The sequence below is a fragment of the Salmo salar genome, chromosome ssa02 (genome assembly GCF_905237065.1).
Source record: "Salmo salar chromosome ssa02, Ssal_v3.1, whole genome shotgun sequence".
NCBI classification, from domain to species: domain Eukaryota; kingdom Metazoa; phylum Chordata; class Actinopteri; order Salmoniformes; family Salmonidae; genus Salmo; species Salmo salar.
In genome coordinates, this window is record NC_059443.1 from 79,448,904 (window position 1) to 79,463,030 (window position 14,127).

General features: G+C 44.8%; 1 protein-coding gene across 1 annotated transcript; it reads right to left on the reverse strand.

Moving 5' to 3' along the window:
• Positions 1 to 1,739: 1,739 nt before the first annotated feature.
• Positions 1,740 to 13,491, reverse strand: LOC106594136 (zinc finger protein 391). Its single transcript, XM_045710748.1, has 7 exons — positions 13,145 to 13,491; positions 12,102 to 12,237; positions 11,205 to 11,735; positions 10,815 to 10,904; positions 3,944 to 4,005; positions 3,582 to 3,774; positions 1,740 to 2,353 (listed from the first exon to the last, which is right to left on the reverse strand). The coding sequence occupies exons 1-7, from the start codon at positions 13,151 to 13,153 to the stop codon at positions 1,812 to 1,814; spliced, it is 1,563 nt and encodes a 520-aa protein (XP_045566704.1). The 5' UTR covers positions 13,154 to 13,491; the 3' UTR covers positions 1,740 to 1,811.
• Positions 13,492 to 14,127: the final 636 nt, after the last annotated feature.

Genomic DNA, 14,127 nt, shown 5'->3' on the forward strand with positions numbered 1-14,127 from the left:
CTCAGTCCCATCTCTTCTGCCACACATCTATCAAAATGGCTCTGATCTTACATTTGGCCTCATCTCTACCCAGTGGAACATTAATATCAATTATATCTTATTTCAAAGCTCTTTTGGCTAACTGGTCTACAATTACATTCCCTTCCACAGCCGGATGTGCTGGGGCCCAGCAGAATACCACTACTGGCCTCCCAAGTGGCACAGCAGTCTAAGGCACTGCATCGCAGTGTTGCGGTGTCACTACAGCCTGGGGTTTGACCCAGTCACAACCTGCCGTGACCGGGAGTCCCATAGGGCGGCGCACAATTGGCCCAGTATCATCCAGGTTAGGGGAGGGCTTGGCCGGGGGGGTGCTTTACTTGGTTCATCGCGCTCTAGAGACTCCTTGTGGCGGGTGGGGCGCCTGTAGGCTGACTTCGGTCATAAGTTAACGATGTTTCCTCTGACACATTGGTGCAGCTGGCTTGCGGGTTAAACGAGCGGGTGTTAAGAAGCGCAGCTTGGCGACCTTCGCCTCTCCTGAGCCCGTTGGGGAGTTGCGGCATATAGTATTGAGAGAATACTACACCCATTCTCTCAATTCTCCATAATAACATTAATACCTCCAATAGTAGGTCACTCCTATCAGATTTACCGGATGATAAACTATTCAAGACAGACAGAGAATCTGAGCATACTATAATTCTAACAGGTTGTACGTCCTCCACCCACTGGAGGGCGACTATTATCGCCAACAGTTCAACTGAGTATACTGACAGTTCCCCTGCTGTAATCATAGTAAACGCTTCAATACAGCCCTGTTATGTTTTCTGCACGCCATATAAAGCCCAGGTTTACCAAAGCCATCTTCAGGCACAGCAGATAAAACCTTATTCTTGATCTCCATCAGCTTGGCTCAGTAGTGTGAAAAGAGTTTGCATAAAATGGCACCGAATACAGAAACTGTTTTTTTAATAGATAAAAGGTTAAGAGGCAGGTTTTTGTAACCTCTTTATTCAATCACCATGACACACCTTTGTTTACTCTCTTATAGCGGCGTAATGAACTGAATGAAATCATGGACGGAGCCATAGCTCGCTCTCTGTCATCAAATGTCCTGCGACTGAACATCATTTGGATCATTTGGATGTCATCCAATAAAGAACAGAATTATTATATTAACATTTTTTTTTAAACAATCATTTGAACTGGGTTCCTCACACAGGATGGGGTGGACAGAGAACAAGCATTCCACGATTCCAATTTAGACCACCGTCTAGAGGCCATTTTGGGTTCCCTTTCTCTGGTTCAAGTTCAACAAACTAAAGACAGTACTGGTTGTTTCATGTCTCGATCAGAACTGGGTGCTTCCTTCAAGTGGAATTTATAACCATATCCATTGTAATTGTTCTAACCGAGCCTATCGTTCTTCATCATAAGTTGAATAGTTGTGTTTGTCCACCCTACTAACAAAACACCCATAGTTCTACTGTCAACACTTACTGATAAAGCCTCCCCATTCTTTCCCCCAACGGAGCAGGGTGAAGTTGCCCCGAGACGCTGGTCAGGTTTGCATCTCCCCCACTAATGGTTAAGGTTAGGATTCAGGCAGGGGAACTTGTGGGAATCTTCACCCAGCGTCTGTCCCCTCCCCCGCAGCCTGTGTCCTGCATCAGAATTCTGTGAATCGTTTAGGTGGAATTTAGAACTATGTCTGTTCCAATGGAGTCTATTGTTCTCCTGTCTGATGGTGATCAATGTGTCCAGCCAGCTAACATCACCTATAGGAATACTAAGCTTATCATGTCTTACGTTCAAAGCCTCCTGGTTATTCACTCCGTCTCCTCTCCAGTATCAGCGTGGGTCCTGTCACTGTGGTGCGTTCGCTGGTGAGCCCGTAGCTTCTGACAGCGGCCGTATCTCTTCCCACAGTAGTCGCAGCTGTACGGCCTCTCCCCTGTGTGAACTCTGTGGTGTATCCTGAGGTCTGACGCTCTAGAGAACCCTCTCCCACAGACCAGACACAGGTGAGGCTTCTCTCCACTGTGAGACTGCTGGTGCTCCCTCAGATGTCCTGATTGGGTGAAACTCTTCCCACACACAGGGCAGGAGTAAGGCTTCTCTCCCGTGTGTGTGAGTAGGTGTCGTCTCATGGCTCCCAGGTGAGCGAACTTCTTGCCACAGTTGGGGCAGGGGTACGGCTTCTCTCCCGTATGGATTCTCATGTGGATCTGTAGTACCGAAAGCTTGTAGCACTCTCTGCCACACACTGAGCAGCAGTGGGACGTCTTAGGTTTGGGACTCTCCTGGTGTTCAGGATGTTCTGATGTAGCGGGACTCGCTTTGCTGTCTAAGCCACAGTTAGGGCTCTCTCCTGTGTGAATAACAGTGGGTTAGGTATCGAGGTAAGCAAGTCGACTTTCATTCACAGTCCGTATCCCAAATGGTACCTTATTCTCTATCAAGTGCATCCACTTTGTCCAGGACCCTGGTCAACAAGTAGTGCACTTCATAGGAGATAGGGTGAACAGAATCCCAGTCAACTAAAGAACAGTCAGTGTTCTGCCTCCACTTACTATGTTGAACAGAATCCCAGTCAACTAAAGAACAGTCAGTGTTCTGCCTCCACTTACTATGTTGAACAGAATCCCAGTCAACTAAAGAACAGTCAGTGTTCTGCCTCCACTTACTATGTTGAACAGAATCCCAGTCAACTAAAGAACAGTCAGCATTCTGCCTCCACTTACTATGTTGAACAGAATCCCAGTCAACTAAAGAACAGTCAGTGTTCTGCCTCCACTTACTATGTTGAACAGAATCCCAGTCAACTAAAGAACAGTCAGTGTTCTGCCTCCACTTACTATGTTGAACAGAATCCCAGTCAACTAAAGAACAGTCAGTGTTCTGCCTCCACTTACTATGTTGAACAGAATCCCAGTCAACTAAAGAACAGTCAGTGTTCTGCCTCCACTTACTATGTTGAACAGAATCCCAGTCAACTAAAGAACAGTCAGCATTCTGCCTCCACTTACTATGTTGAACAGAATCCCAGTCAACTAAAGAACAGTCAGCGTTCTGCCTCCACTTACTATGTTGAACAGAATCCCAGTCAACTAAAGAACAGTCAGCATTCTGCCTCCACTTACTATGTTGAACAGAATCCCAGTCAACTAAAGAACAGTCAGTGTTCTGCCTCCACTTACTATGTTGAACAGAATCCCAGTCAACTAAAGAACAGTCAGTGTTCTGCCTCCACTTACTATGTTGAACAGAATCCCAGTCAACTAAAGAACAGTCAGTGTTCTGCCTCCACTTACTATGTTGAACAGAATCCCAGTCAACTAAAGAACAGTCAGTGTTCTGCCTCCACTTACTATGTTGAACAGAATCCCAGTCAACTAAAGAACAGTCAGTGTTCTGCCTCCACTTACTATGTTGAACAGAATCCCAGTCAACTAAAGAACAGTCAGCATTCTGCCTCCACTTACTATGTTGAACAGAATCCCAGTCAACTAAAGAACAGTCAGTGTTCTGCCTCCACTTACTATGTTGAACAGAATCCCAGTCAACTAAAGAACAGTCAGTGTTCTGCCTCCACTTACTATGTTGAACAGAATCCCAGTCAAATACTTCTCCTTCAGAATTGATGAAACCACCAACTTCATCCTCCTCTTTCACTTCCTCCTCTTCTTCAATATGAATGTTCATCCCAGGTGTTGGAGTGATGTCCTCCTCATGTCTTGGATCAGGACCCTGGGACTCTATAGCTTTGGTGCTGGATTGGTCACCAGGATCCTACAATGAAAACATAACATCAATAACCATGTTAGAACTCTATTTAAACACAATACAAGATTTCTGTTCAATCTTTTCAAGACCTGAAAACTATTACATTAGGTTCCCTGTGTAGTATTTCTAATAAATACATTTAATCTCATAAAATGTTGGTCATTTTTTCTCTCACCTTGTTGATGTCTGATGTAGGAGGACTTTCTTCACTACCAGAGCCATGGACAGGACCCTCTCCTGTAGAGATAGGTTGGTATTATGGGTTATAATGAGACTACCAGAGCCATGGACAGGACTCTCTCCTGTAGAGATAGGTTGGTATTATGGGTTATAATGAGACTACCAGAGCCATGGACAGGACTCTCTCCTGTAGAGATAGGTTGGTATTATGGGTTATAATGAGACTACCAGAGCCATGGACAGGACTCTCTCCTGTAGAGATAGGTTGGTATTATGGGTTATAATGAGACTACCAGAGCCATGGACAGGACTCTCTCCTGTAGAGATAGGTTGGTATTATGGGTTATAATGAGACTACCAGAGCCATGGACAGGACTCTCTCCTGTAGAGATAGGTTGGTATTATGGGTTATAATGAGACTACCAGAGCCATGGACAGGACCCTCTCCTGTAGAGATAGGTTGGTATTATGGGTTATAATGAGACTACCAGAGCCATGGACAGGACCCTCTCCTGTGGAGATAGGTTGGTATTATGGGTTATAATGAGACTACCAGAGCCATGGACAGGACTCTCTCCTGTAGAGATAGGTTGGTATTATGGGTTATAATGAGACTACCAGAGCCATGGACAGGACTCTCTCCTGTAGAGATAGGTTGGTATTATGGGTTATAATGAGACTACCAGAGCCATGGACAGGACTCTCTCCTGTAGAGATAGGTTGGTATTATGGGTTATAATGAGACTACCAGAGCCATGGACAGGACTCTCTCCTGTAGAGATAGGTTGGTATTATGGGTTATAATGAGACTACCAGAGCCATGGACAGGACTCTCTCCTGTAGAGATAGGTTGGTATTATGGGTTATAGATAACCATTTTGTTGCTTTTCAGCTACCTGCTAAACTTTTCATTTTATTTTACTTTCATTAACCATTTAATTAAAACTTTGCATTTAACAAATTTGCCAACGTCTTAGTTTTGTCCTCGTTCTATTTTTTATTTTTTTTCATTCAACTTTTTGACCCCGGATGCTTTATCTGGACGTGGTTCGTCAGGACCTCCACCAGCCGAAGCTAAGTAGTAACATTAACATTAAGCCTTCTAATTACAGTCGCTGTACTCATAATATACAGGAGAACAACCGCCTTATGGCGAGGATAGCCGTGTTGCAAGTCCAGCTTCAGACGGAGCCGTTAGGCAAGGGTCATTTCAGTGTAGGAAAGGATGAAACAGCGTCTGTGCCAGCAGTAAGTACAGATAGTAGTATAAATCCCCTCACACGGTCCCCGCAGCCGGACAACTTTCCCATTACTTTTTGAAGGAAATGCTGTTGGCATGCTCAACCGGTGTCGCTCATTCAACCGATTCCTCCCATTAAGCAACGGGTCGGCGTCAGAGGCTGAGCCTTCTCTGGTCTCTCCTCCTCCCGTTACGGGGTCTGAGACGCCGAAGGCTCCCACCATTAGCTCTGACAAATTGAAAACCCTAGTCATTGCCTGCAGTATTAGACTTAAAACGAATCATCCAGCTATCATACACTGTTTACCAGGGGGCAGGGCTACCGACGTTAAGGCTAATCTAAAGACGGTGCTGGCTAAAGCTAAAACTGGCGAGTGTAGAGAGTATAGAGATATTGTTGTCCACGTCGGCACCAACGATGTTAGGATGAAACAGTCAGAGGTCACCAAGCGCAACATAGCTTCAGTGTGTAAATCGCTAGAAAGATGTGTCGGTATCGAGTAATTGTCTCTGGCCCCCTCCCAGTTAGGGGGAGTGATGAGCTCTACAGCAGAGTCTCACAACTCAATCGCTGGTTGAAAACTGTTTTCTGCCTCTACTAAAAGATAGAATTTGTAGATAACTGACCCTCACCCACAAACAGGACCAAGCCTGGCCTGCTGAGGAGTGACGGACTCCATCCTAGCTGGAGGGGTGCTCTCATCTTATCTACGAACATAGACAGGGCTCTAACTCCTCTAGCTCCACAATGAAATAGGGTGCAGGCCAGGCAGCAGGCTGTTAGTCAGCCTGCCAGCTTAGTGGAGTCTGCTACTAGCACAGTCAGTGTAGTCAGCTCAGCTATCCCCATTGAGACCGTGTCTGTGCCTCAATCTAGGTCCGGAAAATCTAAACATGGCGGTGTTCGCTTTAGCAATCTCACTGGAATAAAGACCTCCTCCATTCCTGTCATTATTGAAAGAGATTGTGATACCTCACAACTCAAAATGGGGTTACTTAATGTTAGATCCCTCACTTCCAAGGCAGTTATAGTCAATGAACTAATCACTGATCATAATCTTGATGTGATTGGCCTGACTGAAACATGGCTTAAGCCTGATGAATTTACTGTGTTAAATGAGGCCTCTTCTCCAGGTTACGCTCGGTGTTGCTAACATTTGACAGCAAATTTCAATTTATATATACTGCTCAAAAAAATAAAGGGAACACTTAAACAACACAATGTAACTCCAAGTCAATCACACTTCTGTGAAATCAAACTGTCCACTTAGGAAGCAACACTGATTGACAATACATTTCACATGCTGTTGTGCAAATGGAATAGACAACAAGTGGAAATTATAGGCAATTAGCAAGACACCCCCAATAAAGGAGTGGTTCTGCAGGTGGTGACCACAGACCACTTCTCAGTTCCTATGCATCCTGGCTGATGTTTTGGTCAGTTTTGAATGCTGGCGGTGCTTTCACTCTAGTGGTAGCATGAGACGGAGTCTACAACCCACACAAGTGGCTCAGGTAGTGCAGCTCATCCAGGATGGCACATCAATGCGAGCTGTGGCATGAAGGTTTGCTGTGTCTGTCAGCGTAGTGTCCAGAGCATGGAGGCGCTACCAGGAGACAGGCCAGTACATCAGGAGACGTGGAGGAGGCCGTAGGAGGGCAACAACCCAGCAGCAGGACTGCTACCTCCGCCTTTGTGCAAGGAGGAGCAGGAGGAGCACTGCCAGAGCCCTGCAAAATGACCTCCAGCAGGCCACAAATGTGCATGTGTCTGCTCAAACGGTCAGAAACAGACTCCATGAGGGTGGTATGAGGGCCCGACGTCCACAGTTGGGGGTTGTGCTTACAGCCCAACACCGTGCAGGACGTTTGGCATTTGCCAGAGAACACCAAGATTGGCAAATTCGCCACTGGCGCCCTGTGCTCTTCACAGATGAAAGCAGGTTCACACTGAGCACGTGACAGACGTGACAGAGTCTGGAGACGCCGTGGAGAACGTTCTGCTGCCTGCAACATCCTCCAGCATGACCGGTTTGGCGGTGGGTCAGTCATGGTGTAGGGTGGCATTTCTTTGGGGGGCCGCACAGCCCTCCATGTGCTCGCCAGAGGTAGCCTGACTGCCTTTAGGTACCGAGATGAGATCCTCAGACCCCTTGTGAGACCATATGCTGGTGCGGTTGGCCCTGGGTTCCTCCTAATGCAAGACAATGCTAGACCTCATGTGGCTGGAGTGTGTCAGCAGTTCCTGCAAGAGGAAGGCATTGATGCTATGGACTGGCCTGCCCGTTCCCCAGACCTGAATCCAATTGAGCACATCTGGGACATCATGTCTCGCTCCATCCACCAACGCCACGTTTCACCACAGACTGTCCAGGAGTTGGCGGATGCTTTAGTCCAGGTCTGGGAGGAGATCCCTCAGGAGACCATCCGCCACCTCATCAGGAGCATGCCCAGGCGTTGTAGGGAGGTCATACAGGCACGTGGAGGCCACACACACTACTGAGCCTCATTTTGACTTGTTTTAAGGACATTACATCAAAGTTGGATCAGCCTGTAGTGTGGTTTTCCACTTTAATTTTGAGTGTGACTCCAAATCCAGACCTCCATGGGTTGATAAATTGGATTTCCATTGATTATTTTTGTGTGATTTTGTTGTCAGCACATTCAACTATGCAAAGAAAAAAGTATTTAATAAGATTATTTCTTTCATTCAGATCTAGGATGTGTTATTTTAGTGTTCCCTTTATTTTTTTGAGCAGTGTATATATATATATTTTTTTAAAGCAGTTTCGTCTTTTGAGCTTCTAGTCATGAAATCTATGCAGCCCACCCAAGCACTTTTTATAGCTACTGTTTACAGGCCTCCTGGGCCATATACAGCGTTCCTCACTGAGTTCCCTGAATTCCTATCGGACCTTGTAGTCATGGCAGATAATGTTCACATTTTTGGTGACTTCAATATTCACATTTTTGGTGACTTCAATATTCACATGGAGAAGTCCACATTCTCATTCCAAAAGGCTTTCGGAGCCATCATCGACATAATATCCAGCATGTCTCTGGACCTACGCATTGACACAGTCATACTCTAGATCTAGTTTCATCCCGTGGAATAAATATTGTGGAATATAATCCTGGACTATCAGAACACCATTTTATTATGTTTGTAATGGCAACAAATAATCTGCTCAGACCCCAAACAAGGATTATCAAAAGCTGTGCTATAAATTCTCGGACAACCCAAAGATTCCTAGATGCCCTTCCAGACTCCCTCCACCTACCCAAGGACATCAGAGTACAAAAATCAATTAAACCCCTAATTGGGTATCTACCCTAGATGGCAGTCACACCTCTAAAAACAAAAAACAATTGTCACAAGAAATTAACTCCCTGGTATACAGAAAATACCCGAGACCTGAAGCAAGCTTCCAGAAAATTGGAAAGGAAATGGCGCTCCACCAAACTGGAAGTCTTCTGACTAGCTTGGAAAGACAGTACCGTGCAGTATCGAAGAGCCCTCGATTAGCTGCTCGATCAGTCTACTTTTCCAACCTGATTGAGAAGAATAAAGACAATCCAAAGTGTATGTTTGATACTGTTGCAAAGCTAACTAAAAAGCAGCATTCACCAAGAGAGGATGGCCTTCACTTCAGCAGTGATCATTTCAGGAACTTCTTTGACGAAAAGATCATGATCATTAGAAAGCAAATTACAGACTCCTCTTTGAATCTGCGTATTTCTCCAAAACTCAGTTGTCCTGAGTCTGAACAGAACTGCCAGGACCTCGGATCAAAGGAGACACTAGAGTTTTTAATCCTGTATACCTCTCGCAAATGTTCCTGAAAAAAGGCATTGGCTCTAAACCTTCCAGCTGCCTACTAGACCCTATTCCAACTAAACTACTGAAAGAGCTACTTGCTGTACTTGTCCCTGCTATGTTGAACATAATAAACGGCTCCCTATCCTCCAGATGTGTACCAAACTCACTAAAAGTGGCAGTAATAAAGACTCTCCTGAAAAAGACAAATCTTGACCCAGAAAATAAATAAAAATATTGGCCTATATCGAATCTCCCATTCCTCTCAAAATTGTTGAACTGCCTTCCCGAACACAAATAATGTATATGAAACGCTTCAGTCTGGTTTTGACACCATCATAGCACTGAGACTGCACTCGTGAAGGTGGTAAATTACCTTTTAATGGCGTCAGACCAAGGCTCTGCATCTGTCCTCGTGCTCCTAGACCTTAGTGCCGCTTTTGACACCATCGATCACCACATTCTTTTGGAGAGATTGGAAACCCTAATTGGTCTGCACGGACATGTTCTTGCCTGGTTTAGATCTTATCTGTTGTAAAATATATCAGTTTGTCTCTGTGGATGGTTTGTCTTCTGAATTGTAAGTTTCGGTGTTCCTCAAAGTTTTCAATAGTGGTCCTAAAATGGAACTTTGAGGAACACCGAAACTTACAATTCAGAAGACAAACCATCCACAGAGACAAACTGATATCTTTCAGTTTCATGACCTCTTGGTGATAGCATTTGGAAACACAATGTCAACTTCCACTGGTTGGTATTATGGGTTATAATGAGACTACCAGAGCCATGGACAGGACCCTCTCCTGTGGAGATAGGTTGGTATTATGGGTTATAATGAGACTACCAGAGCCATGGACAGGACTCTCTCCTGTAGAGATAGGTTGGTATTATGGGTTATAATGAGACTACCAGAGCCATGGACAGGACTCTCTCCTGTAGAGATAGGTTGGTATTATGGGTTATAATGAGACTACCAGAGCCATGGACAGGACCTTCTCCTGTAGAGATAGGTTGGTATTATGGGTTATAATGAGACTACCAGAGCCATGGACAGGACTCTCTCCTGTAGAGATAGGTTGGTATTATGGGTTATAATGAGACTACCAGAGCCATGGACAGGACTCTCTCCTGTAGAGATAGGTTGGTATTATGGGTTATAATGAGACTACCAGAGCCATGGACAGGACTCTCTCCTGTAGAGATAGGTTGGTATTATGGGTTATAATGAGACTACCAGAGCCATGGACAGGACTCTCTCCTGTAGAGATAGGTTGGTATTATGGGTTATAATGAGACTACCAGAGCCATGGACAGGACTCTCTCCTGTAGAGATAGGTTGGTATTATGGGTTATAATGAGACTACCAGAGCCATGGACAGGACCTTCTCCTGTAGAGATAGGTTGGTATTATGGGTTATAATGAGACTACCAGAGCCATGGACAGGACTCTCTCCTGTAGAGATAGGTTGGTATTATGGGTTATAATGAGACTACCAGAGCCATGGACAGGACTCTCTCCTGTAGAGATAGGTTGGTATTATGGGTTATAATGAGACTACCAGAGCCATGGACAGGACCCTCTCCTGTGGAGATAGGTTGGTATTACAGATCCTGTGGAGATAATTTGTGAGTTAAATAATTGGGTGGGTAAATAAGCCAACAAGTGATCTAGGTCTAGGTTGTGTCCAAAATGGCACCCTATTCCCCACAGGGCTCTGGTCAAAAGAAGTGCACTATAAAGGGAATAGGGTGTCAATTGGAACACACAACCGATACAACTGATTGTGTCACCATTCTGCCTCTACTTACTGAGATCAGGGAAACTCCAGCCAACTTCCTCTCCTTCAGCATTGATGAAACCACCAACCTCTTCCTCTTCTTCCTCCTCCTTCACGTTCACTGGCAGGCAGAGAGAAAGACAAAGCATCTGTTTGCTCATTTATGACACAGCTATTGATGTACAGGCATCTTTTGTCTAAATGTAGAACTAATCATCATCAGGTCAGGCCATGTGGTCAGGAAAACCTCCTGGAGACAGTTTCCCAGACACAGAATGGGCCTAGTCCTGGACTAACAAGCATTCTCAAAAGAGATTCTCCATTAAAAGCTCTTCTTAGTCCAGGTCTAGGCTCACTCTGTTCGGGACACCCCCAGTCCTTTATGCATTGTTTATTATTAATAAATGATCTTCCAACTCACCCTGGATAGTAGCTGCCATCTCCCTCTCCCTGTCACTTTTACCACCACCTCCTGTCCTCTGGTGAGTCAGCTTGTGAGCCCGGAGATTCTTTGATCTGATGTAGCTCTTGCCACATTCTGCACAGCGGTAGGGCCTTTCTCCCGTGTGAACTCTGTGGTGAATCTTCAGATCTTCTGCTCTGATATACTGTTTCAGACAGATCAGACAGTGGTGCTTCTCTCCGGAGTGAGACTGTTGGTGCTCTTTCAGATGTCCCGATTGGGTGAAACTCTTCCCACACACAGAGCAGGAGTAAGGCTTCTCTCCCGTGTGTGTGAGGTGGTGTCGTCTCATGGCTCCCAGGTGAGCGAACTTTTTGCCACAGTCGGGGCAGGGGTACGGCTTCTCTCCTGTGTGGATTCTCATGTGGATCTGCAGTATGGATAACTTTTGGCAGTGTCTTCCACACACTGGACAGGCGTGAAATGTCTTTGGTTTCTGCTGATTCTCCTGGTGTTGTTTAGCTGCTCCTGATGGAGGTTGTATCTCTCCTGTGTGAATGATAGCACTAATGCGTTAGAACTTTAGTTTTATTGGTGGAAATACATGAATTCAACATATCTGGGTTATATCAGTGTTTCTCAATCCTGGTCCCAGGGACCCAAATGGGTGCACATTTGAGTTTTTTTGCCCTAGCACTAAAACACCTGATTCAAATCAAGGGTTGATGATGAGTTGAAAGTGTGTGAGTGGTAGGGAAAAAACTCAAACGTGCACCCCTTTGGGTCCCCAGGACCAGGATTGAAAAACACTGAGTTAGATGAACGTAAATCATTCAACGATAAGTAATTTTCTGTTGGATGACTATTCTGTCCCAAAAATTCAAATTCAAAACATTCCGAACTATTCCAACTTACTAAAAAGAGAATCCCAGTCAACTTTTAGCAGCTTGGGACCCTGCAGTGTTCTCTGGTTCCTGACAGGAACTGGTGACTGTGTGGGTTTAGGTCGAGTGGGACAGGAGTTAGACAGGCTGGATCTGCCATCACCGTCCTACAATAAATGTTTAAATTACATTTTAGTCATTTAACAGACACTCTAATCCAGACCCATTTACAGGAGCAGTTAGGGTTAAGTGCCTTGCTCGAGGGCACATCAACAGATTCACCAAGTCGGCTAGGGGATTCCAAGTGGCTCCCGAGTGGCGCAGCGGTCTAAAGCACTGTATCTCAGTGCTAGAGGCGTCACTACAGACACCCTGGTTCGAATCCAGGCTGTATCACAACCAGCTGTGATTGGGAGTCCCATAGGGCGACGCACAACTGGCCCAGCGTCGTCTGGGTTTGGCCGGTGTAGGCTGTCATTGTAAATAAGAATTTGTTCTTAACTGACTTGCCTAGTTAAATAAAATAAATACAATTCAAACTAGTGACTGTCCCAATGCTTGTAACCGCTAGGCTATCTGCCACAGATACAATGATGGAACAGAGGGATGTCTGATGTTAACTAGTATTATTATACTACTACGATCATGAGTTTTACCCTGACAATGTATCCTTCCCAAATGGCTATATAGTATAATACTTCAGTCCTATGGACCCTGGTCAAAAGCAGTGCACTATATAGGCAATCGGGTGTCACTTGGAACAGGCCAATACGATCTGATCAGGAAACGCTCCACAAGGCCCAGAGTGTTCCTGGCCAGGTCACGTGGTCTTTAGACAGGGATAAATCTGCGGCCTATAATATGAATCTGACAGATCGCTAAAGATTGCATTTACTACCATGACCTACTGTAGTGGAATATAACGATCATTAGATGGAGCAATAACCCAGGAATCAACTGACCGCTTGCCTTTTATTCTACGATAACTAGCCACTAACATTTGTTATGACAACAAACCATGGCGCTAGCTAGCTACCTTTGCGAACGTTTGTTACTGGATGTGCGCTTTCTCACCTCATCCATCGTGAATCGACCCAACAGTTCTTCAGTAGACTTTGGGGTTTGGAGAAATTTCCACTGAAACCAACTGTCACCTCAGAACGGGGTCGGGTCAGTTGTGAAACTATTTGACAGCTAACTTGTTAGCTAAACAAGCGAAGTTACCAAAGTTGTTTTGTGCCTCCTCGCGTCTAGCTCGTTAGAGTTACATAATATTTTTTGACAGAATGTCTATGCCAATCACAACCGTATCAGAAATGGCATATGGACATATTTTATCAGTATTTTGAAGTGAAGTAGCTGGCTAACTAGCGCCTGCATCCACCTACTTCCGGGATATTCTTCTTCGGCCAGTGAGCAGCTTCTGGCGCTCTACCGCCACGTATTGGAGGAGAAAGGCAGTAAAAGGAGGGAGAGGGGCAACTGCCTGGTAAACTGCCATAGACCCTAGTGACATTAATTAAAATATCATTGATTCGTTATTCTAGGGAAAGGAGCAGGTTTTTAATGGGTATTTATTCAATCCTGACATTAATTGCGCATAGACGTCAGTGAGTGGTATTGCATGTGTTGGCTACAACGCACTGGGTTTATTTCTTGGCACCACCAGAACTTTGACAAATACAAATATGATAAAATGTGAAGGAATTTAACATATTTAAATGATTGAGATGTATACAAAAAAGAACAGAATAATTACAGAATCTCTTCAGTCAGTTCAACGGAATGTTCCTGGTCAGTAGATGGGTTGGTTATTAAGCAACTACCAATGAGGACGCAACTTTGGGGAAAAACAGGCTTATATTGTTGACTATATGTAAACTATATTTTTATTCTCAAAATGTTTATTGAAAACCAATACATTTGCACAATGAGCACTTGTTCAAATCGCTCAAATACATCGTTACAGTTGTTGGTTAGCTAGCTAGTGAATTTGAGCCATATTAGCGTAGATGAGACACCAGTCAAAACAAGACATGGCATCGAGAACAAAATTA